Source organism: Glandiceps talaboti, chromosome 14, assembly GCF_964340395.1.
Source record: "Glandiceps talaboti chromosome 14, keGlaTala1.1, whole genome shotgun sequence".
Classification (NCBI taxonomy): Eukaryota; Metazoa; Hemichordata; class Enteropneusta; family Spengelidae; genus Glandiceps; species Glandiceps talaboti.
Window position 1 is genome coordinate 13,389,231 of NC_135562.1, and position 25,767 is coordinate 13,414,997.

At 34.9% G+C, this 25,767-nt stretch overlaps 2 protein-coding genes across 3 annotated transcripts in view; both read left to right on the top strand.

Annotated features, from left to right (window-relative positions):
• LOC144445286 (uncharacterized) overlaps positions 1-25,767 on the top strand; it is an 89,052-nt gene that overhangs the window by 38,528 nt on the left and 24,757 nt on the right. Inside the window, exons 13-17 of the mRNA XM_078134828.1 lie at positions 714-977; positions 2,985-3,221; positions 3,884-5,566; positions 8,084-8,563; positions 22,448-22,569. Coding sequence (XP_077990954.1) covers positions 714-977; positions 2,985-3,221; positions 3,884-5,566; positions 8,084-8,563; positions 22,448-22,569 — 2,786 coding nt within the window. The remainder of the gene's footprint in view (positions 1-713; positions 978-2,984; positions 3,222-3,883; positions 5,567-8,083; positions 8,564-22,447; positions 22,570-25,767) is intronic.
• LOC144446003 (uncharacterized) lies at positions 9,685-17,983 on the top strand. 2 transcript variants are annotated; one of them, XM_078135670.1, is made up of 8 exons: positions 9,685-10,391; positions 11,640-11,852; positions 12,174-12,357; positions 12,675-12,772; positions 13,395-14,189; positions 14,450-14,660; positions 15,498-15,611; positions 16,012-17,983. In XM_078135670.1, the coding sequence occupies exons 3-5, from the start codon at positions 12,176-12,178 to the stop codon at positions 14,141-14,143; spliced, it is 1,029 nt and encodes a 342-aa protein (XP_077991796.1). In that variant the 5' UTR covers positions 9,685-10,391; positions 11,640-11,852; positions 12,174-12,175; the 3' UTR covers positions 14,144-14,189; positions 14,450-14,660; positions 15,498-15,611; positions 16,012-17,983. The 2 variants fall into 2 exon arrangements, with proteins under 2 accessions (XP_077991796.1, XP_077991797.1); XM_078135671.1 differs by lacking the exons at positions 9,685-10,391; positions 11,640-11,852 and having other exon boundaries at positions 11,878-12,357.

The following is a 25,767-nucleotide window of genomic DNA, read 5'->3' on the forward strand; positions in this document are numbered from 1 at the left end:
TAGTCATCATAGTATTGCATGTAGTCATCGCAGTATTGCATGTAGTCATTGCATGTAGTTATCATAGTATTGCATGTAGTCATCGCAGTATTGCATGTAGTCATCGCAATATTGCATGTAGTCATTGCAGTATTGCATGTAGTCATTGCATGTAGTCATCGCAGTATTGCATGTAGTCATTGCAGTATTGCATGTAGTCATCGCAATATTGCATGTAGTCATTGCAGTATTGCATGTAGTCATTGCATGTAGTCATCGCAGTATTGCATGTGGTCATTGCAGTATTGCATGTAGTCATCGCAATATTGCATGTAGTCATTGCAGTATTGCATGTAGTCATTGCATGTAGTCATCGCAGTATTGCATGTAGTCATCGCAGTATTGCATGTAATCATCGCAATACTGCATGTAGTCATCGCAATATTGCATGTTGTCATTGCATGTAGTCATCGCAGTATTGCATGTAGTCATTGCATGTAGTCATCGCAGTATTGCATGTAGTCATTGCAGTATTGCATGTAATCATTGCAGTATGTCATTTTCGAATATTGGTAGGCATTCTACGCCATAGATGCATCTTGACAGCATCATAAACAGACTAAAATTCTAAAGAGCATCTGGAAATCATTTTTTGTAACAGCTGATATCAGTCTTTGATTTCAAACAGTGAAGTAAAATGTTAAGTTTCCATCTACTTTCCATTTACTTTTTAGTTTGTGAAAGAGTTCTAAGGCAAACGAAGCATGTCATACAGGGTGCTATTCTCACAGTAAAAGAACCAGCGAAGAAAAAAAAGAAACCTAATCTACCCAGAGATGGGACAAGTTTTCTGTTAAGAGGTTTGACAGATAGAACCAGCAGAGAAACTCTTGAGTTATATTTAGAGAACTGTACTGGTATTGAAAAAGAAACTCCTGAACTTTTCTTTGGTGAAGGACCTGGAACAGTTATGGTAAAATATAGTGAAGAGATACAAGGTATTTCATGATTTTATATTCTACTAGACAGACTATATATGTAGGTAATGTTCTATAATGCACAGATGACTATCAAACTGATAAATTATGACAGTACATCATGTACATGATTTATATATATGAAGAAGCATACATTCCACTTGTGACTTGAGTGACACATTTATCTGGTGGTAGTAATTGACTTTCTAGTGGATTGCAATCATACATGCTTTCAAGAAAATACTGTTTTGACAACATGTGGAACTTTGTTGAATTATACAATACTGAAAAAATAACATTATATCAAATTAATTTTGTAATTTATTGATGATAGGGGTAGCTGAGTTACTACCATCACAATCATGGTATACTTACACCAAATCAGCAATATATACACTTCCAATGTTTATCCTGGTCCATACATTTCACACTCGTTACTTCTTTCACACAGCATACCGGTTATACATGTATAATGGTTACACAGTTCGAGGAAATAACCTGCTAGTTTCAAGTTCAAACATTTCAATTATTTTCTTGCTCATTCCAGATATGATCATACAGTAATAAACGTTATTGTCTCGCTTTCCCTTTTGATAATTAAAGATATTATACATATCCTTTACAACGCTGTGTCAGAATATACAACTTCAGACAGCATAGGGTGTACAAACAGAACCCACTATAGACAGCAAAAGTACACAATGAATTGGATTAATAGCACTTGGCACAGCATGCTATAAACACAGGAGACATCTGGTTTGATAGAAACGGTTTTATAGCCTCTTGAGATAGTTGTTAGATTTAGAATGAATGTTAAGGTACTGTTAGCCGTGACCATGCATTGTCAAATTTTATTTCGATCACCAATTCTGATGGAAACATTTTGACTGTGTGACATTGTCAGTGGCAAACTGTACTGTTGTTAGTCACAGACTTGGACCAAGGCATTATTGGATCATAGTTTAAAGGCTACACATGTGTGCTGGGCACGGGCCTCATTTTGTAATAGTATACAGACGTTGTAACCCCCCCCCCCTTTCTATCGCCCTTTTTATTTTGGTTGTATTTGTGTCAGAAAGATGACACAATTAGACTCCTATATCCCAGTATTCATGCTGTTTCGTGCACTAGACGAAACAATCCGTGATCAGAAATATACACCGTTCATTTTAATTTTCACAAAAATTAAGATGCAACATTTAGGGAAAGATTTCACTGCAATCAAATGTATTTGACTACAGTGAAATCTTTCCCTAATCTCAACAGTGACTTCCTTCACAAAGTTTACTGATTACATAAGATCTTTGAAATGTTACTTCTTAATTTGCTGTTGTTTTGTGCCAGTTATCTTGTTGACTTTACCTAAAATGTCTCTGCTTGAAGCTCACTTTATGCAAGTCAACTCAATGCTCTATACTGGCGAGTTGTTCATTATGTATGTCAAGAGGCTATAAAAACATTAATATTAAATGATATGTCTCGGTGTAGTCTAGCATGCTGTGCTAACAGCTATAAATCCATCATGTGTGTATTTTCCATGTTTGTAACGGGTTATGTTTCTACACACTATACTGTTGAAAGTTGTAGATGCAAATAGGTCCCTTCTGGGTTCCCCAAGCTGTTTAATGCTCACCTAGTACCTGGGTAAATTGACATTCATTTGTCAGTGGGTGGACATAGTGAACATAGAATTGATTGTATTCTTTATTATTCCTTTCAAATTAAAGTTGATAATTGTAGAGTAGGTAAGATCCTACTCTTTAGTGAAAGAAATCCTTGGCCTAGGGAGTCTTTGGCATGAGAGGTCTATGGCATCTTAAGGGTTAACTAAGATGACAGGTTTATTCTTGGAAATTACCATTTTTACAGTTGGCCATATGACTGTTTGTATGTATACAATTGTTTTAATATACATTTTTATAACCAAATATAGTGTTGTTATAATTTGAGTAAAAAACATTATGTTGTTAGAAACATCTTGGTGATTATTTTATAATGTTTGCTCATCTTCTTCCTTAAAACATGCAGATTTTGAGAGCATTAAAAGATACATTTCCAAGAGGAAGCTATCCAATGCAAAGCTAGCCATTGAACCTGTTCACCATACTAACTGTATCCTGGTGACCAACCTACCCTTAAATGTTTCTGAAGACACTGTTGCGTTATACTTTGAAAGCACGAAGAGAAGTGGTGGTGGTGAAATCCGGGAATTGGAAATGAATGTGGAGACAAATACAGCTCTGGTTTATTTTGAAGACTACACAGGTAAAACAAGACCAAACATTATTACAAATGTACCAAAGATTACTTGCACTGGGTGTGTACACATACCAGTGGTTTATTTGTGCGGCAAGACCAATCATTAGAACATATGTACCAAAGATTATTTGCACTGGGTGTGTGCACATACCAGTGGTGTATTTGTGCGGCAGTGTAATACTGAAACATTATTGCAAACCTGCATGCAACTATATGATTTTTATGATTTTTTGCGTAATTTTTTCATTTCAGATAAACATTTGTAATAATAACAGAACCCCATGCTACGTGAGTTCCAGTGTGGGTACTCGGGGGGGGGGGGGTGTATTTGCACTCGTGCTTGTAGTGTTTTCAGCTACACTTTCACGCATTATGCTAGTGAAGTATGGCCGCAGAGAACACTGCAAGCATTCATGCAAATACCCAGTGTATGCCACACTTGCACTTGCACGTTATGGGGTTCTGTCAGCTGTAATGTGAATAACCAGTTACTACCTTACATTTAAGATCTAGCAAGATACCATTGTTAAATTGTCATGTACAGTTACAATCTTGCTATCTTGCTAAAGAAAAAAGAGATCATTACATCTCATAATCAGTTTAATAGTATTTGCATTGTAAAAAGAATGATAATGTTCATTTGTATTTACTGGTGTATTTATTTATAGTTGTTGATCAAGTATTAAGAAGAACACATAAAATCAACAAAGCTGTTGTGGAGGTGCAGCCATTTATATACAACCTTGGTCATGTAGTTAGTAGAGAGGAACCTACAGCTAGGATACCAGATTCAACTACTATTGATGTGGATGTAAACATCATGAAGTTCATCATGTCAAAAGAGGATCTTGCATCTGATATGAAACAGACGACAGCAGCGGCATATGCTCAAATGGAATGGTCTCACGAAGGGAAAGGTGACACTCTATTAGTTATTCCAGACATTCCCAAACTCATGAAGAACCGGTACCAGGTAGTCAAAGATTGGACCAATTCTGTGAAAGATGCTGTGTACGGTTATCTGAGGAATTTCAAAACTGTAGAAGTACCAGTGTTGGAAGGTATCTGGCTTCAAGTCATCAGCCAAAAGAGTGGATGGGAGATGGAAAATGTTGATGTACAAGAAGATGAGATGTCTTCAGCATTCATTGTGACTGGGAAATCAGAGGATGTGAAAATGGTGCAGAGTAAACTTGAAATCTTAGTGAAAGATATTGAAAATAAAATGCAGCGAGCTAAGCGAAGCGTTGAAGATAGTGTAAAGTTAGATGAATTGAAAATAAAACAGCTACAGATGACCAAGTTTCCTAGAACAGCAGAAGAACAGTTCCCAGACTTAAAAGTGAAAGTTGTTGCAAAGTCACACCAGGTGAAGTTTGAAGGTCTTCCAAATGATGTCATGACAGCCAAATGTTTGATGTTTGAAACTGTCGATAAAACGCCCAGGACAACATATAAAGCACCTACAAAATCTCTCCATTACTTCTTGAAGTCTTCAGCAGTTTCAAGTCAATTCCACGAACTTTTCAAGAAAAGACAGATCCAGGCAACTTACTTCGTAGGAGAAGAAGAAATTATTTGTTCTGCTGTTGATAAAAATGATCTAAAAGTAGCTACTGAAGTGATACAGCGTCGTGTTCGTGAAGAGCGCATTCCGATACAACCACAATGTTCACCAGTTCTCCAAATGAAAGAATGGAATGATTTGATCTCACAAGAAGAGGAGATGCATCTTGTCCGTATTGGTCAGGTTCATCAACATGGTAACCCGTCTGTGACTGTGAGTGGATTTGATGAATCTGTCTCAACTGTCGTTGGAGAACTTCAAGACTTCATCAAATTAAACACCATTATAGAACATTCAGTAAAGATGGAAAATGGTAAGGCTCGATACATCTTTGACGTCAGAAAATCTGACATTGACAGAATAGAGAAGCAAGGTAAACGAGTGCCTTTACAAATTGTGAAATATCCGAAAGGAACATCCACAGTTATTGTCATTAAAGGAACTGAAGATGATGTGAAAGAGGGTGATCACCTACTGCAGCAGCTATTAGATGATGTTCATGGCCATCCGTACTTAGTGGAAAAACCTGGCATGGCAAGATTTTTTCAAGAAGAAAAGGGACAGAACTTCTTGAGTGTGGTTGAGAGAAATCATAATTGCAGGATAGATTTGAACGATCCATCAGACTATGACATTCTATGCTTCCATAGCCTACCTGATGGAAGAAGGATTATTGTTGGTAAAGGAGACTTGACTAAGATGCATGTTGATGCTATCGTGAATTCGGCAAATCCAAAACTTGACCATTCACCTGGAGGACTTGCAAAAGCTATTTCAGATGCAGGTATATGACATAATGTTTTATTCTACACTCACGTTATTCTATAAATAGTTATTGTTATCACCCATTTATTTGTCCTGAAACAGCAATTGCTTTGCCCAGATGGGAGAATATCAAAATATACTTTAAGAGGATGTTTAAGGTTCGTCAACAGCAATCACAAGGGCCTTGTGCAGTACTGCAGGATCAGTAAGGTCAGAAAGAGCAAGCATAGACAGGACCACAATTTTAGCTGCCGTAAAAGAGAGGTTCGATAATGCTGTAACAGAGTAAGAGAAGCAGTTCAGCATCTACATTGAAAGAGAGCAACAGTTCACTGTACAACATTTTACCCACAACTCTCTCTGATTTGTAGTGTTGGACATCATCTCCTTCAAGTCAGACAAATCTCACCAGTGTATAGGGTTTTGTAAAAACATTTTTTCCATTTGGCAATCGTAGAATTGCCACTGATGAATTTCTGAATACCCATTTTCATCGGTTCTGGTATCAGTGATTTATTGTAGAAGGAGTAGCAATTTTAGGAATTTGTCAGCAGATTTTCTTGAAAGACATGCAGAATATTTGCGACGAAACTAAGGAAAATATATGCACCTGTTATGACTTTGCCAAAGATATAGATTTATTTGAATAGGTATGACAAAAGAAATTTACATACTAAAACTCATCACACACACTGACTACCCAAGTTATTGACACTTTGACAGTGAAAAGTGTTTTATTCACAGCACATGCTTAATTTAGTTGTTAGTTCATTTTTGTACAAAATTTAGAATTTTATTTTTGATTCCTAATCGTACTTTTGCTACATATTAATTAAACTTAATTTCTATGCTTAAAATGTTGAAAAGTATGGATTATTGAAAAAGTTATAAAATAAGGAACCTCCAAGCATACCAATCAGAGAGAGTTGTGGGTAAGATATTGTACAGTGCAGTTGTAATATAAAGCAAGTGTGCTTTGTTTACAACCAAATATTTCATCTGATAACCTGAATCCAGTACAGCAGATCCCACTACCATTGTAAATGTTGATCGTTTGACCAAATACTTCCAACCTATGACATATGAACTGTCTTCGTCTCGTTATTAAAGCTCCAGGTGGAAGTTTAGTAGAGTGTTTACATCATGATCTGTGATTTTGATTCACTGTCTCACTAAAAATAACCATCTGGAATGCTATCAACGATGACTGATTAATGTGGTTTGAAGATTATACATTTGAACTAATTGGTGACAATATGAGGAGTTTTAGCATATGTTCAGCCTAGTTTAACCATGGGCATCATGGCAAAATAAAGTTAAGATTGGGAATATCTAAAATAACAAAAATGTCAATATGAATTTTCAAAACCCTGTCTTTTCTTATTGTAGTGGTAGATTTATGTGTAATTAATTGTCTGTGGTGTCATGCATATGATGTGTAAGTTTGAGAAATATATATGTCAATATGTAGCTCAAGAGTGTCGGATGGTACATTGTTTCAATTGGTTGCTGAGGGCACAGACGCGCTCACTCATCATCTTCTCCACACTCTATCATATGAATATGGGTGATCGCTTCCACGTCCTTCCTAGCAACGGATATCAATTGATCTTCTGCACGCGCTAGCGCTTCGTTTTGAAAGTGCACCACCAACGTCGATGTAAGGTAAACCAGTAAGCTACAGTACTATACAGGGACAAAATGTTGTTGTTCTACAGTGAGAAAGACTAAGTTTTCGGGTTTTTCAAGTATTTGTGTTGATATTTTCGTTGAATCTGAAAACTGTTACATCAAAGGATCACTTCACACCTTTCACGGATATACGTTGTTTACGAATACGTAATAATACATCGCACACTTCAATTTATATCACATGCAGTATAGTACTAGTAGTATTTTTTCATTTTCTTTATTCATGTTTTGTTATGCGATTATAAATATCCATAATCTTAGCTTTATTATTCCATGATGCCCATGGTAGACTCTATTCAAATGTAGTCAATATGTAAATGTACACATGGTGAGATAAGCACAAGAGCGATATTATTTACATATTGCAAATATTATGTAAATATCTACAAGCAGGCATACTGATAACTCCCATTGTGGGAGTGGTTACAAACACTTGCAAACAGTGAGAGAGTGAAGCAAATCACAGACAGTGGTGTAAACAGGCTAACAGTTTGGTTATACAATAAAAAAGCTATATCTGTTACATTTGTGTATCCTTCATTATCTGGTGTTTTGTCAGATACTAAAATATGGATAAATGACAGTATATATTTAAATGTGGTAGCTCACGGTGAAATCCATGCAACATATACATTTCCAGGCTCTAATAATTATAAAAAATATGCATTCAGATGTTGAACATTCTTTAATTATAAAGGCAAGCCACTCATAAATGAATTGTGTAAATTACATTGTACTTTGTGTTTGTAACTTAATGTGTCAATCATATCCATACCTTTCACGGAGGTATTATTGTATTGTTCTTAATTTGCAAGGTTTTATTTGTTTTCATACTTTTTTGTAGGTGGTCCAAATATACAGCAGGAGAGTGATGACCTGATCAAAAAAGGGGGAAGATTATCTAAAGGCCAGGCAGTCTACACTGGACCAGGAAATCTTCCTTGCAAGGTGATTATTCATACAGTTGGACCCACATGGAATAAACATTATAGCCAAAAACTTGATACATATGGTGAAAGAAAATCACAAGAAGAAAGACTGCTGGCAGATGTTGTACGGAACAGCCTGAAGATGGTGGAAAGAATGGGACATACTTCAGTTGCTGTTCCCGCCATTAGCTCAGGAGCATCTGGATTTCCTCTTGATCTCTGTACACAAACTATTATCGAAGCCATAGATGGTTACTGTAGAGATAATGCTACACAATCACTCAAGGAGATTCGATTAGCTGACTACTCTGACATTACCTGTCAAAAATTCCAAGATGCTATGATCAAACGCTTTGGTGCAAACAAGGTCACTGTTACTCGCAGAGATGAAAAAGGTATGTTACCAGTGGAATATAATGTATACAGCTCTGTGCAACTGTCCAAGCTGAAATATATAGTCTTCTTGATATTTAGTGTACTTAAAGAATAATGTACTTGTACATTACTACTTGTACTACTGTCGTAGTTTTCGGACAGACTGTTTTCGGACAGATATCGACTCGACCAACGATCGTCGCCGTTTTCTCCCAAACTACCATATTGTCATGCTCAGGCAATCGTATGAAAGATCAGGGGTTACTAAAGTTTTGATTCAATACTGATCTTGTGGTATCTGTTTTGAGAGCACTAATATCTGCGATCACAAAGTTACCGTATGTAACAACACTGATTTTGTAACGTTTCCGCGTACTTTGCTGTAGCGAAAACACTGTCAACTGCAGCAGTAGAATCCCTGAAGTTTTCAACAATTGACCTAAAAAGATCGCAATTTTCTGCAAGTAACAACTGCATGCACCAAATATATAAAATGGTGGGCGAATTGTTTCTTTCAAAATCATTCAATGACATTGCAGATGGCAGGTCACATGCCTAGGTAATATTGCATCATGGGAGGTAATTCGACCTTTGAACTCTACGGGTGATAACCATGCATGCAGAACATGTGCACCGTGTTAAGGAAGCCAAAGGCATAATATGCTGGAAGCACAAAATGTGTTTTTTGAGTAACAAGATAAAAGAGGCTAGGGGCTTCTGCCAGTATTTTCACATTTCTTACATCTATGATATACTGTTACATATTTCAGAAATTTTCTTAACTTTACTTTTGTCGGAAGTGTATTTGTTTTAATGCTAACATTTTTGTTATTGTGCACTAATTGCACACTCAGGGCTTAAACTGACAAAAGCCAAAATTCACTGGATTTTGTTTCTAATAAAAACAAATTAAAACATCAAATTTTATATAATTCAAGTAGAAAACATTTTTTCAAGCAACACTTGAGTCACTCAGAACTGCAAACTTGGTTTTGTTTTTTTATCTCAAATATATATAAATTCATCTTTTTTGCCCATGTTTAATTTGAATTCTCCAAAAAAAAGTATTTTTATTTTCATAGGTACAGGGCTGAAATTTTGCAGTTATGGACAATTTTGTATATGACAATGAATGCCACCGGAAAATTCTCACTATCACACTCAATTTTCGTTAAATATTAAAGTTATTTTTTGAGGTCAAAAGTCAAGTTCTAAAAATATTTGGATAAAATTGCATTAAGGAAGGATGATACTTATAAAAAATAACAACTGCGCATATTGTTCGCGCAGTGCACACCGTTTTACGTCAACGTGATTTTTTGCGACGTTACCATAGTGATTTCGTACAACGATTCAAAATGTCGTCTGCACTTAAAAATCGCGGAAATTTCAAAACCAAGTCAGAGCAGGCAAGACGAGAAAAAGTTAAGAGTGTCATGAAAAGGCGGTGGTCAACCTCTAGAGAAGTTACCAAATGTATTGGACGGGACCATTCCTCCTCCAGAGAATGTGATATAAACTTTGTCACCGAGGAGGTAGTTGTCGATGGCCGGACAACCGATGAAAAGTTTAGTGAACCAACGTCAACAACATCAACAACTTGGATGAAAGGTCGGAGGGTGGTCGAATTGGGTGTTCTTATAAAAGCCCTTGATGCATGCACAGAGTGCAGTCTCCCCCTCCGGCTGTCATCGTGTATTGGTGAAACGATACAGGGCCTCGGGAGTTGGCTTCAGATAGTATGCGACAACCCTGCGTGTCGCCATAAAAATAACGTACCTACAAGTAAACGCCATGGTCAAGGTCATAAAAGAAATATATTTGACGTGAATTCCAAGCTAGCAACAGGTAAGGGCTCTTATATGCTATATTCGTTAAAATATTCGTTTGTTTTTTGTTTTCTCTCATGTGTTTTGTACCGGGGGTTTGTATTTTCCCATGCATTTTTGAGTGAGAAGACGTGTCGAAACCCGGTCCCCGTACCCTATTTCCATAGGTAACAATCGCGATACCTTCGTTCAAAACGAGAGAGAGGTGTCCTTGCGAACATTTGACTAATCGAGGGTTTAAACACACTGAACAAGGGCTTTGGTTTAATGGATAAAATTCAAATCTCATTGTCATAAAGTATACAAATACAGCCATGATTTGGTTCCGTTAGCAGTCACTGTGTTTGTTTTTGTCCAAGAAAACTACTCAAGTGATATGTTACATTGTATATTTAGGTACGTATTTACGTCACTCGTCTGCACTTGCATAGCTTTCAGTGTCCATTTTTTTCTAGCTTTCTTTTTATTTTAATTTCTTTTGTATATTATGTATATCGTCTGTGCTTTATCACCTTTAGTATTTTCTCTTGAAATTACTATGTGTTCGCAAAAACTCAAATTCTTATCAGTATCATATTTTATCACGGAAGTAGTCCTTCCTTGTGAATGGCGTCACATATTTGATCATTGACGTACTAGTGAGGCATCCATGATTTGAGCAAACATAATGTTTGTAACGATTTAGTGGTCGTAAATTCTCCGGTCCTGTGCATATTGATACTAGTATATCGATTTGTGACTTTAGACGTTCGTCTCCTCCCCGTTGATCCTAGCGATAATTATACAGCTTTTTTTTTTCCGTAGACCGAGCCAATTGTATTGAATAAACTATCATTGATCAATGAGCCGATCACAAGGTTTCATGTTGAGATAGACAACATAAAATCTGGTATACAATTACGACCTGAATTTTCAGTTATTTATGATCCGCAAGTACAGGAAAATTCACAATTGCCAAATTAGAATTCCTCGTGATGGATAATAAAGTAATAGTTGAATTCAAAAATAGCAATGTATTCTCACATGGCATCACCAGGCATGGCGGTCTGTGTACACTGTTTACACTCGTATGAGTCGTAAGTGATGAACGTATTTAATAATTCATAGCGGCTTATTAGCCTAAATTACATTCCATAAAATGACATTTATCTTCCCCATTCCTATCATAAAAGTTATTTTATATGACTTTAAAATACACTAACATATAAATCATGGGCTTAATTATTTAGTTTTTAATTTGTTTTATACGAATTATGATCAAATTCAGGACGAACCCGCGACTCAAATCTTACGATAGGTAATGCAGCTAGCTACAGCTGGACGATACGTAAGGAATGGGGGGTCAAGCATTCCGGCATTCACTTCTGATCAGTGTTGTCTCACCTCTATCCATAACATGCAAACCTAGACGTCGTCCACACCAGTATCAATTTAGTCTTCTTGTTGTTCTCGCAATTCTTTGTGAGGCAATCATGCTGTCGTAAGTATTAGAAGTTGACATGTACACGTACATGTAATAGTATACACTGTTTATCACTCGTCCTTTAAAATTATATATTTGTAAACATGGACTGACATCAGTATATGTTTGTCACTGATTCTTTACCGAAAGTATTTCTTTGTGTCCTCGTAGCATGAATAAGTTTGACCAGTTTAGTATGTGAAAAAAAAATCTCTACTGGTAATGAAAATCACAAAAATAAATTCAAAGTGACAAGTCTAGGAGATCGAGAGAAAAACTAGATTTTAACACAAAGATCAATTCAAATGTACTTCATTTAAAATCTTTTATTCAAATTAGGTATGATACATGCAGGGATTGGCGAACGTCAACTCAACAGTTTGTTGTCGTCTTTAAATATCCCACCAGTCAACCACCGAACCCTGAAGAAGAGAGAGAGAGAAATTGGAAAAGTGATCGAAGAGATCGCAGTAACATCAACAACATCAGCACTTATTGAAGAAGAGTCAGCTACAGCTAAAAGGTGTATTTCTGCTTGTCATAAAATAGTCACTGATATAGTGGATAAAGTAGTCAGGGGTATCATATACATATATGTTTAGTTTACATATTTTTTACTTGATGTTATTACAATATGGAGTACAATTTGAAAAGATAGACACTGTAAATGGATTTATTTCCAAAATTGTACTTACCTTAACTTCTGACACAATGGTATAACAGTGGCAAGGTGAAGAATAATGCAGTCATAGAACAGCAAATAGACATTCGAATGTGTATCACTGTTGTAAACCTTTCTACTCAATACTAATAATAAGTATTGTTTTCAATTTTCTTCAGCGATGAACGGATTCGAAGAGCTGAAGATGGTGTGTCAGCCAGTGTTGACGGTGGATGGCAAACAAGGGGGAGTGGCAGAGCATACAATAGTCTTTCAGGTAATACTTAATAAATAGCTAAAATAAGTTTAAATTGTATTTCTCTGACATATAATTTCATACTTTCAAAGGTGACATGTATTTTTGTTTTTTCTCTTATATACATTTTATTTAAATTATTAGGAGATATATAAATATTTTGTACAATTATTGTATCATATTTGCAGATATCCCTTTTCTTTGTTTTTCTTACTTTTTGGTACCCAGATATACACTTGTATTTTTTTCTTGTTTATTTTATTTTGTGAGGGTCACAGACTAGACTAGTTCAGTTCAAACTGTTTCTGTGGCCCTCACCAGATATATTATCCAATCAATCTCCTTTTTTAAATGTACGTAAAATGCTATTCTCTTTTGCATCTGATGAATAAACAATTCAATTCAACATACATACATACATACATACATACATACATACATACATACACACACACACACACACACACATACATACATACATACATACATACATACATACATGCATACACACACACACACACGCATGCATACATACATGCATACATACATACATGCATACACACGCATGCATACTTACATACATACATACATACATACATACACATTCTCTTATTTATTCATGTGTTATCTTTTCTTGCTGCAGGTCACTGTACTATGATTGGGTCAAAAACTGGAAAAGTCATTGCATATGATGTACGATCCAAAAAATGTAAGAAGTGTGAGGTTGCGAAGAAAAGAAACATAGAAGCAAAACCTCATGATTGTCGCAGAAATTGGTCTGGCTCAGCAAAGGCCATGGAATCTGATATGGTCGTTGAAATGGTAAAAGCGTGTGCTAAAATGTCTGTACCATTGCATACAATAGTTGGGGATGAAGATGCCACAACTATTTCAAGGCTCCATAGGGATGTAGATCCAAACATTCAAAAGAAATCAGACAGTAACCACATCAAGAAGATCGTCACAAATGAACTGTATGCCGCACAGAAAAAACACAAACAACTTTCTGTGAAGATAATCAAGTATCTTCAGAAGTGCTTCAACTACATGTGTCAACAAAACAAAGGGAGCACTGACAAAATTGAGCAAGGCCTTCAAGCATTATCAAGACACCCATATGGTGATCATAGTTGCTGTAGTGCCGAATGGTGTGGATATCTGAAAGACTCGAAGTGCTTTAGGTACAAGTCACTGCCCTATGGTAACCCCCTAACAGATGCAGACCTTCAGGAAACTCTGAAGAAAATATTTGAGAGGTTTATTCCACAAGCTTACAAACTTGCAAATTTGGAAAGCACCCAAAGTAACGAAAGTCTAAATAAATCTATTGCCTCTAAGGCACCCAAAACTCACTTTTACAGTGGGTCTGAAAGCCTCAACTACCGGGGTTAGTTCAGCTGTAGCCCAAAAGAATGTTGGAAACACATATGTTGCAAAAGTAAGTATGATAGCATACAATGTATAGGATTCATGCAAATATGTCAACATTACCTACCCACCAGTGCTGTCATTGACCACCAAAAAACAACTGCCCCCAAAGAAAATATAGAGCAAACGTAGCCCCTATTGCAGCTAATATTCCTTTAATAATTCAGATAATGAAATTTTTCAATATTATGTAAATATATCTTCAAAATTCTGTGTAATATCTAATAGAAGTATGTGTAAGCTATAAATATTGTTTGCATTTTACTTTAGGTTCATGAAGCTGTTGGTCTGTCACCGGGAGAATACACTTTGTCTCTTGCTTTCAAGCGTGACAAAAGTTTGAAGAGAAAACGTGAAGAAAGTAGGAAAAGAGAGTTCAAAAAACGCAGAGTAGCAATGAAATTGGCCAGAACTTCTAGAGAAACAGCACAGGAAATACGAGAAGGTTGTACCTACAAAACTAGTACTGATCTTAGTGCAGGTACTAATGTTCTCTTATTCATGATGTTATGTATTCCATAGAATTTTAGTCATGACTTAGAGCAAATTTAGGAGAAAAAAAAGTAGTTTCAAATTTTAGAGTGTTAGCTAATTTTAAAATTTTTTTGCAGCATTTCCCTTAAAGACTGTGTTTTGAGATAACACATTTTAACCAGGGGGAAGTGAGAATTTAAATGAAGATTTCATTTGATTTGACTTTGTGTGTAAATGGTTGGATAACTGACTATCCAGGTATGGTCACAATACAGAGAAAAGTTCCTTTCTTGGAGATTATCTCACAGACTGACCTTTTGAGATATACAGGTTGGCCAAATCGGTCTTTAGTGAACTATAGATGGCCAATTGCCAGTAGTAAAATTTAGGTCAACTCCTAGGTTTGACTATAGACATGCCTATTTGCCAAGATGTATGATTTCCGTAAGGATAGCCAGAGTAAGAAAACCAACAGAAAAGTCTTTTTTTTCCCCAACCAAATGCACACAAATTCAAATCAAGCCAATCATCATGTACAGTCTCACATGCCCCACTCAAACCATATAGATTAACTATGTGAATCACATGTTGTTGTTACATCCAGTCACTTATGTAGCACACATTTATATCAAATGTGTTTGGATATATTTCCAAAGGTATAGATTCTGTTTTATTTCTGCATGACACCTAGCTAACATGATTGATAATGTGGGTTCAGTGCAATTGCCAAAATATACCCATGAATATGTAAACATGGATACTGAGAAAATTCATGTATAGAAAATATTCAATATTAGTATTTATTGATGGATAATAAATACATATTCCTCTTTTGTCCCTATAGATGTTCCTGATCTTCAAGAAATCCCAAAGCCAGTTGAGTGCCCATGTGCAGAACCAGTGCCTGTAGATGATTGTGTCCCATATGAATATTTTGACCTTGAAACCACAGGCTTAGGTAATATCTGAATGTACCTTATATTATAATTATTTAATAATTTTAAACTAATGGAATTGAAGTAGAATAAAGATTTTGGAATAATATATATTTGCAATCATCATGCACTCTCCTGATGAGTGTAGTTGACAAAGTTGGTAAATATGTCTGAGACCTACTGTACACCTGGATGAAGTATTAGAATAAATTCAATAAGCAAATAGTAATGGATGTGTACTACTTGACATGATTACATATACAATGTATAGCCAATTTTGCAATCTACCTAACTTGTATTCATGATTCAAAATCTTTTCACAGAGTGGAAATTGTCATGAATATGTCATATCATATACATATATAGTTTGAATTTACTATACTTAGCATAAAATAATCTGCTGCATTTTACATTTGTTTTCAGATACTTCAGCACATATAACACATTGCGGCCATTCGAAATGGTGTTGAATTCAATGTCTATGTATGGCCAAAGAAACAAATTACAAAGGAAGCTTCAGTTGTGACAGGTTTGACCGCTGAACACCATAAGATGAAACTACATGGGAAAGAAGTCAATCACACATCCATTCATAAAGCCCTAAATAGTTTTATCAAATTTATTGGCGAAAAGGCATTGTTAGTTGGACATAACATTAAATCATTTGATAGTAGGATTCTTCTTAGGGCAGCTATAGCATGTAATGTAGAAGACAAATTGAACAACCATATCCATGGATTTCTGGACACCCTTCCTCTATGTAGAGCCATCTTTCCAAGTAGAAAGTCTTATAAACAAGAAGTGCTTTATAATGATATATGTGGAGGGTCATATTCTGCTCATAATGCTTTGACAGATGTGAAAGCTTTGAGCAGAATAGTTGACCAAATGAACCCATCAAAACAACAACAGATAAACAACACATTTGATTTGTACTTTGTCAAACAGTCACTCACACATTTACAGATGAAGAAAAACAATTTGAGGACTTTCAACAAGATGACTGGTGTTGTAAGCAAAGGCATGCTGAACAAGATAGCAGCAAGTGGCCTTTGCTTACAACACCTACAGATAGCTTTTAAGAGAAATAGAGAGGGAATTTCCTGTTTATTTGAAGAAAAGTTGTCGAATGGGAAACCAAGAGTAACCAAGCGAAAAGCAATCATAACAAAAGTAAATGCTTTTTTGAGTACTCTCTAAACATTGAAGGAACATATTTGTAAATGAATAATAATCTTATATAACACTCTGACATACTTAATGTGGCCATATGGATGAGGTATTTATTTTGTATTTTGATTATATATATAGTGTTAATGAGATTTTGAATAGTTCACTGTATAACAGTGTTAGTGAGATTTTGAATAGTTCACTGTAAAACAGTGTTAGTGAGATTTTGAATAGTTCACTGTATAACAGTGTTAGTGAGATTTTGAATAGTTCACTGTATAACAGTGTTAGTGAGATTTTGAATAGTTCACTGTATAACAGTGTTGGTGAGATTTTGAATAGTTCACTGTATAACAGTGTTAGTGAGATTTTGAATAGTTCACTGTATAACAGTGTTAGTGAGATTTTGAATAGTTCACTGTATAACAGTGTTAGTGAGATTTTGAATAGTTCACCATATAACAGTGTTAGTGAGATTTTGAATAGTTCACTGTATAACAGTGTTAGTGAGATTTTGAATAGTTCACCATATAACAGTGTTAGTGAGATTTTGAATAGTTCACTGTATAACAGTGTTAGTGGGACTTTGAATAGTTCACTGTAAAACAGTGTTAGTGAGATTTTGAATAGTTCACTGTATAACAGTGTTAGTGAGATTTTGAATAGTTCACCATATAACAGTGTTAGTGAGATTTTGAATAGTTCACTGTATAACAGTGTTGGTGAGATTTTGAATAGTTCACTGTATAACAGTGTAAGTGAGATTTTGAATAGTTCAATGTATAACAGTGTTAGTGAGATTTTGAATGGTTCACTGTAAAACAGTGTTAGTGAGATTTTGAATAGTTCACTGTATAACAGTGTTGGTGAGATTTTGAATAGCTCACTGTAAAACGGTGTAGTGAGATTTTGAATGGTTCACTGTATAACAGTGTTAGTGAGATTTTGAATAGTTCACCATATAACAGTGTTAGTGAGATTTTGAATAGCACACTGCAAAACAGTGTTAGTGAGATTTTGAATAGTTCACTGTATAACAGAGTTAGTGAGATTTTGAATAGTTCACTGTATAACAGTGTTAGTGAGGTTTTGAATAGTTCACCATATAACAGTGTTAGTGAGATTTTGAATAGTTCACTGTAAAACAGTGTTAGTGGGACTTTGAATAGTTCACTGTATAACAGTGTTAGTGAGATTTTGAATAGTTTACTGTATAACAGTGTTAGTGGGACTTTGAATAGTTCAATGTTAAACTTTTAATAAAGTGTGTGGTGCACACATTTATACTATATAAACAATTGTTGGATGGTTTTATTTACCATTTTATAGCAAACAAGTCCCTGTATTATGCATCCTTGGAAAACTAACACATTTTACATTCCAATTACTGACATATGACTCTACTATATTAACACATGCCCAAACAGAACTGATGTATGGACAGTTGTCACATATCTATAAATTTCAATGTACTGCTTTGGAAATTACTTAGATTTTCACAAGCTTATCAACCCATTCTAATTTCAACATTTGCCTTAAAATTATCAGTTTAATATCTTGGAGAACCCTAATGAAAATGGTGAGAACAATCATTACAATAGCCATGGCTGAAAAGTGCACGAGTAATATACTAAATCTCCATTGTGTTGAGCAGGGGGCGAGAAAGGGAAGACGTTGCATTTAACATTGTATGGCGCCCTAAGTGGCGAGATTGAGAGAATACAGAATAGTCCCCAGGATGACAGGACTGATACACAATTCATTAATTAGCGCAAAAACTAATGCGCCGACCCACAATTTTTGTTTCATTTTCAAGAAGTACATGATAAAGTCTACATCTTGTCAAATTGTCATAAAATTGACATTACAAGAAGAGAGATATTTCAGTGAAAATATAATATTTTTAAATAAAGTCATGTGACTAGACTTATGGTAAATACCCTGGAAATCTTTTTTTTTTTTTTCATATGTTGAAATACCACTTTTCCTACATAGTACAGATATATGGCTAGGTAAAAAGCTATTAATATGAGAAATACACATTCAAATTTATTTATCATTGACATATAAGAAAGAAAATTATTTTTCACAATTTTCATCAAAAATATTAGGAGTGCATATTGTACTTTCTGCATTTCCAAAAAAACAAGCGCGGCGACCCCATATTTTCTTTCCATTTTCTAAGAGCGTAATAAATATATTTTGCAAAAAATCACTTTTGATCAAATTGACATTACTTTTAATGTTAAGTATCATCCTTCCTTAAGCTAGTTGTCTTTTTATACTTTTTTTCCACAAATATACAAATTACATCTAAATTTAACTTCTGGAGAGATGTATTTCTGAGAGACATTGAAAGATAAAATAAATTAATGTAAGGATTCTATCAAAAGAGCATATGCAGGTCAAAGGTCACGGTGATGAGATAATACAAGAACTTTCCTTTTACCACTATTTAATGTTGTATGCTCTGCGAAAATAAACATTCAAAACATTTGCTCAAACAAAAGTGAAGGAAACTGAACTATATTTTCTTTAAAGTGGTATATGGATGAGGTTGGGTGTTTATTTTGTATTTTTCATTTATAAAACAATTTTATCATGGCTTCCTCTTTGAAAACTTAATGTGAAACAATATAGACCAAGTCTGGTTTTTTAACCCAATACATTGCAAACAAATATTGTACACATTTATTCAAGATTTTTTGAAATTTATTGAGCTACAACATGGATTTGGAATACTTTGTTCTACATTGATATTTCAAGCAGGCAGCCATGATGGTTTTATAAATTAAAAATCCAAAACAATGTCAAATCCTCATCCGTATGGCCACTTAAAAACCGCTGACATTCTGAGTTCACGAAAGAAAAGAAAATAATCTTTAAAATTGTGCAGGTGCAAGCTTTCATGTCTTCAATGGGAGATTACAGAAACTTCCGGCATTTTCATGAATGTGGTCCCTGAGACATATATGAAAGTAACTGTTGGTTGTAAAATGCATGGTTTATTTCATTTTTGACTAAGTAGCAATCCATTGTACAATTTAGTTTGCAAACTGATAACTATATTTCCACTGAGTTAACCAGTTCCATTAAACAAATAAAGTATTTTGTTAGTTTACTTAAAGTTGCAATATCATCATTCATCATCATCTTCATCTTCTTCTTCTTCTTCTTCTTCTTCTTCTTCTTCTTCTTCTTCTTCTTCTTCTTCTTCTTCTTCTTCTTCTTCTTCTTCTTCTTCTTCTTCTTCTTCTTCTTCTTCTGAAATTCTCAGAACTATTAAAAGTTTTGTTTCAACCTCTAAGTTTAGCTAGTGACATAAAAATCCTTATTATTTCTCTATCAATAACGTCATTTGGGTTGGTCAATCACCTTCTGGAACCTCCAACTGAACCAGGTTCTGTCACAACAAGCTTCATGAGTTTTTTAATGAGTCAGTGTATTAAAAATGGGAGGCACCACAAACTACATTAAAAGCAATGACCCAGCACCACCATCACCACCAACACATCGTAAACACTGTAAATGCAACTTACAAAACGATGTAGCATCAGCCATCACTGTGTAGTATCAGTGCTGCATACTGGCACTTAATCCTAAACACCGTTATCAACTTACAGAACTGAAATTTAAATGAAAAATTCTTTTGAAAATAAATAAATAAATAAATTATTAATGAATTAATTTCAATACAAATAATCATTTATCTCAAAAAAATGAAATGTTTACTTAGAAATACAGATTTTATTTCAATTATCAAAATTTAGCAAACAAAATAAACAAAATTAGCTTTCAACTTCGATCATAAGTCAAATTCTCAATACAAGATATTCAAATTGAGTCTTATGACTTTTAACTAGAGATCATACATGAAATGTGTCATAAACTCAAAGATTTGGATTATCAATATTAAAAAAACAAACAAACAAAATCAACACAAATTAATTTTCATACATATTAAGTAATCCACAGGCACTCGAATCAATTTGTATGCTTTTAAAAAAAATGTAGTAAGCATACCTACTCTATATTTAAAACAAACAAACATACAAACTGATTCGAGTGCCTATGAACAAAACTAAAAAAAATGTGTGTGTGCTGTGAGCTTGGATTCGATGACAACAATGGAAGGTGTTTGTTTAAGGTAGAGTACACTGTTTGATGTCAGCGATGTACTATCACGAAATTTATGGAACATTACACGATGTCATAACCTAAACTCATAAGACTGTCTGAACACTTTAGAAATGAAAGTGTGGTTTACCTACCAAGTGGAAGTATGTGTAAAACCTCGACGTACAAATGACAAATTCATCGCCATTTTGTTACATTGTTCGACACTTTTCATCAACCACCACATATCAGTATCGGGTTGTTGCACGAACATTTTCTCACCAAATTCCATGGAATTTGGCGAAATGATAAAACATATATGATAGAATCTTAAAATGTATAGTAATATTGTAAACGAAACTGTCATCTCCCTCAAAAATCAATTGAGATTAAAATAAGCCCAAACGTACTAATCTGATGACAAGTCAACAGGATAGCCAAAAACTTGATTACTTCAGTCAGGTGAAAGATCAGGTTATAATCTATGTAAGGTGGTGTCTCATTGGCCGATGAGCGCCATCCAACCAATGCAATAACCCGTTAAACATCCAATAGAAAGCGTTGTTATTTTGAAACCATGACGAGTGTTGCGTTGATGACCTCAAAATCCGTTGTTGGTGGCGCGCTTTGTTGCCATACACAGCGCGCACTTCGATCAAAGCATGGGACGTATTTCATGCATTTTAAATTGCCCCAAAAAGATACTTCCTCGATATAACCTGAGATATATATATTCTTCTAGAAACTATGATAAAACAAATATAATCTGTGATAGATGTTTTTACAATTACAGCCTAAATTTGGCTTTTGATCAAATGAGACCCTTTGGCCTCCCTAACTGTGTATGGCACTGTGATGCCTCCGGCAACGTCGAGTATTTTGATCTGTGTGGACCGATTTTGAATACTTCAGGGTTCTAAAACTGTTATGCTAGGATTCTTGGGGTGGGGAAAAAGTAATTTTTGCTGTCTCATTCATAGTATGTTATTTTTAACCAATCATTATTATCTTTCAAATTTAGATGTCACTACTATTAAGACTTTTGAATTATTGAGTAAAGTATGGATTAAAGTGAATCAATTTGGACTATATTTTGTAGTTAACTTGATTGAGTGTGTATTTCTTTTGGACTCTTTAGATTTTTTTCGTTTTGATTTGTGATAACAGAAATAGAGAAAGCCAGAAATAAGTACAAAATAAGTATACTTAAAATATACCTATTCAAGTTACTTTTTTCCTTCATTGACTTGCTATAGCACACAAAGATGGAGTCAAAAATAAGAAAGAAATAAGTATGCTTAAAGTGTACTTACATGGGACTTTGTCGATTTTTTTTTCAATGTATTGACTTGAAATTATCATGTCAAAAATAAGTATGAAATAAATATACTTGAAATGTACTTAAGTTTAATAAGTACAAAATAAGTATACACTTATTGTGTTTCATGAAAAAATGTTTAGCATCATAACAACACCAAGTCTATTTTAAGTATACTTGAAATGTACTTGACATTGAAACAGTATACTTTAAGTATAAAATAAGTAAATACCGTTTCATTTTGGTATGGGCCAGGTTACGCTTCAGAAGAATTTGCTGCTGCTGGAGGAATAACAACTTCTAGTAATCCACTGGAAATCAAGATAACAGAAGGAAAGAAAATAAGATTAGTCAAAGGCAACATAGCTCAACAGAAGGTATGGCTTAATCATATACTTATTAGCCCCCGCCGGATGTGGTCCGGGACGGGGGCTTATAGAATGGGTTCCATGTGTGCGTAAGTGCATGCGTGCGTGCATCAGTGCGTGCGTCCGGAGCCATATCTTGGTCATTCATTGACCATTACTTTCAAACTTAGTAAATGGATAATGAACTATGACTTACATATGCACGTCAATTTGTTTTGGGATATGATACAATTTAGCCAACTTAGAGCCATTTTGATTTTTTAACATGTCATCATGAGCCATTATTCAATCATATGTAGTTGGTTTTCTGAATCTCAATCTGAAAACGAGTCCAGATCATCTACTCGAGCTGAAGCATGAGTTGCATCAGATGCGTTTAAATCTATCTGTGAAGAAGGCTGTTTTGTGTTCATTTCTGCATCAATAAAAGGTAAGATTAGTTATTTGTCTCAAACATTTAATTTGTGGCTGACATATTCCACATCAAATATTTGATGCTATGTCAATCTTAATTGTTTATATGTGGTGTACTCGTATGTAAACAAGCTTAATGAGTTTTTTAATGAACATTTTAAGCACAAGTACTTTGTTTCCTTTAAGCTTTAAGCACCCAATGTTACAGGGGAATACTATTCGCAAAAATTTAGTAAAATATTCATGACTACTTCACCAAAGTAGATTTTGGTATTTATACTACGTTATCTGATAAAGTCAACTGGCAGCCATATTATTAAACGAAATAAAACATCATGATATATCAATGAATCCCGTAAAATCTGGAATACAAAGATGAGATACATTCGAATATGGTCTGAATCCCAATCTGAAAATAGACCTCGATCTCGAAAGGTATCCAAATTAATCCAAATCGAGGCTGATGACATTTGGCGTCACCTCGTTCTATGGCCGCCATGATCCCTGTTTGTCGTACATTGTGTCGAATGGTTTATGTGTCATTATCTGTGTGAGAACAGGTAAGACAGGTTGAATATTTTTTTTCAGATGTTCAACTGCGATGTACATGTATAAAACCAAGTTTGTGTTATGCATTTTCCAATGCAGAAAGTTAATGCCATGATGAACATCTTACGGAGTCAATGCATTGTCAAGAATCGAACCAAAATCTCTACAAATTACAATTATTTGTTTTCGCTAAAATCATATGAAACGGCAGCCCTTTTATTTATTACTTGAACGGAAATTTACATGGATCATAACAGTGTTGTATAAACGATTGTTACTGTCCCACTGGAAACCGTCCCTATATAGTTAATGGAGCAATCCATTAAGACGCCCTCAACAGAGAAGGAAATTAGCTATTGGTATATAAACTTGTCTACCAGGAAATCCCGTTAGGACTGATGATAAGCGAGTATATGGTACATAACGGAAATAAACCGGAGAACTGTATATTCGCAGCCACACTACGAACATAACGTTTGTTCTGCCTGACGCGTCAGCTCATTTAGGGCGAGATATGTTGGTATTATTATTATTATTATTATTATTATTATTATTATTATTATTACACGTTAGGGGGTTTTAATAGTACATAATAATAAAAATGTCTGCACAAATTTTTTTTTTTAGAGGAATGGTGCTTTCAATAAAATATATCCGTGTGAGCTTATAGAATATATTTATTTTAAAGGGATCATAAGATGTGGACATTTTTCCTTTATAAAGCTCAAAAGCTCAAAATGAATAATAAACAGAAAACATGAAATATTTTTAAAAAAGTGTGTGTGTGTGTGTGTGTGTGTTTGTTTGTGTGTGTGTGTGTGTGTGTGTGTGGGGGGGGGGGGGGGCTGGTGCCTGACCTGAGTTTGTCCAGACGCTTGACAAATCCACTGCGCAAAGTTATGCGCATAGTTGTACAATGGTTCGTCTATTGTCTACATAGGGTTGGACAAAAGTAAGCTCTTCGGATGTATATGACTAAAGCGATTGTCAAAAGTTAGTGTACAACAATAGAGCAAGAAAATATAAACATTCTCACCATAATAACACATAGATATACTTCATTTTCATCAATTAAAATACGTGTTCATCTCTTTTCCAAAACCAAAACGAAAGAGTTATTTTCGTCCCTCTAAAATCAAGCTGTCATTTATTGGCAAAAACACCTTCAGTTTTATTAAAAGTCTGGCCGCAATTTTGAGAGTCTGGCGTTTATACTTTTCTCAAGGAAGGATAAGATGCTAACTCGGCGATGGTGTCGTGCACCAAGAAATCTGTGCATGCACTCGTACTTTCCATGGCCACTGAACTGACCCCCTGCAAGATTACCACTGTAAGCGACTTGTAACTAACAGCACAAGCGGGGAGGACACGTTTCCTAGCAATGCAAAATATGAGAAAAAACGATATTTTCTACACCACAGAAACTCCATATTCAATAGAGGACAGTACTTTCCCTATGGATACTTTTTATTGACAAATTTGATTGTTTAGCTTACATTTTGCTCACTTCTGCATTCAACGGGATTAGCATGAACCATTTTGACCTCGAAACAGGACGCACATACGAGTCATATAACCACACATCTGATTCTCACATTAACGATCCGTGCTATGTCCGTACTACTAGTACTAGGGCGACATGATGAACTTACTGTTTTAGTGTTTGGTACATGGTGTAGGGTGACTTGGTTTGAACGGACATCTCCTTTTTTATGTTAATCTTTTCAAATATTACTTCTGAAAAAAAGTGTATTTTAGACGTTCAGAGAGATGTAAATATAATTTTTTAAAAACCAGGAACGAACTACTCATCAAATAGAACTCATTAATATGCTACCACAAGTACCTGTTCATCCACTGAACCTTCCAGCACCTCGAGCTAGAGGCATTTTGGAACTGCAGCAATCACTGCACGTACGAACCCGGCCCAAAGCTAGACAATGTTGATTTGGGGTACAAAAATAGAAATAGACCCACCTCACTGAACCGTGTAGAAATGTTACCATGGATACTTTTTTCATGGGGAGACAATGTAGGTAATTTTTATACAACTTGTATATACATGTAACATTGTTGCAATTTGAATATTTGGGTTACACGATACATGATCACAAGACACTGACTTCAACTTTATACTTGTACAGTTGGCCTGACAGATGGAAAATAATCGTATTTGTGATTGAATACATCCACTGAAACACATGACTATGAATTCAGTAATTTTACATTGGCAGGGTATTTCAT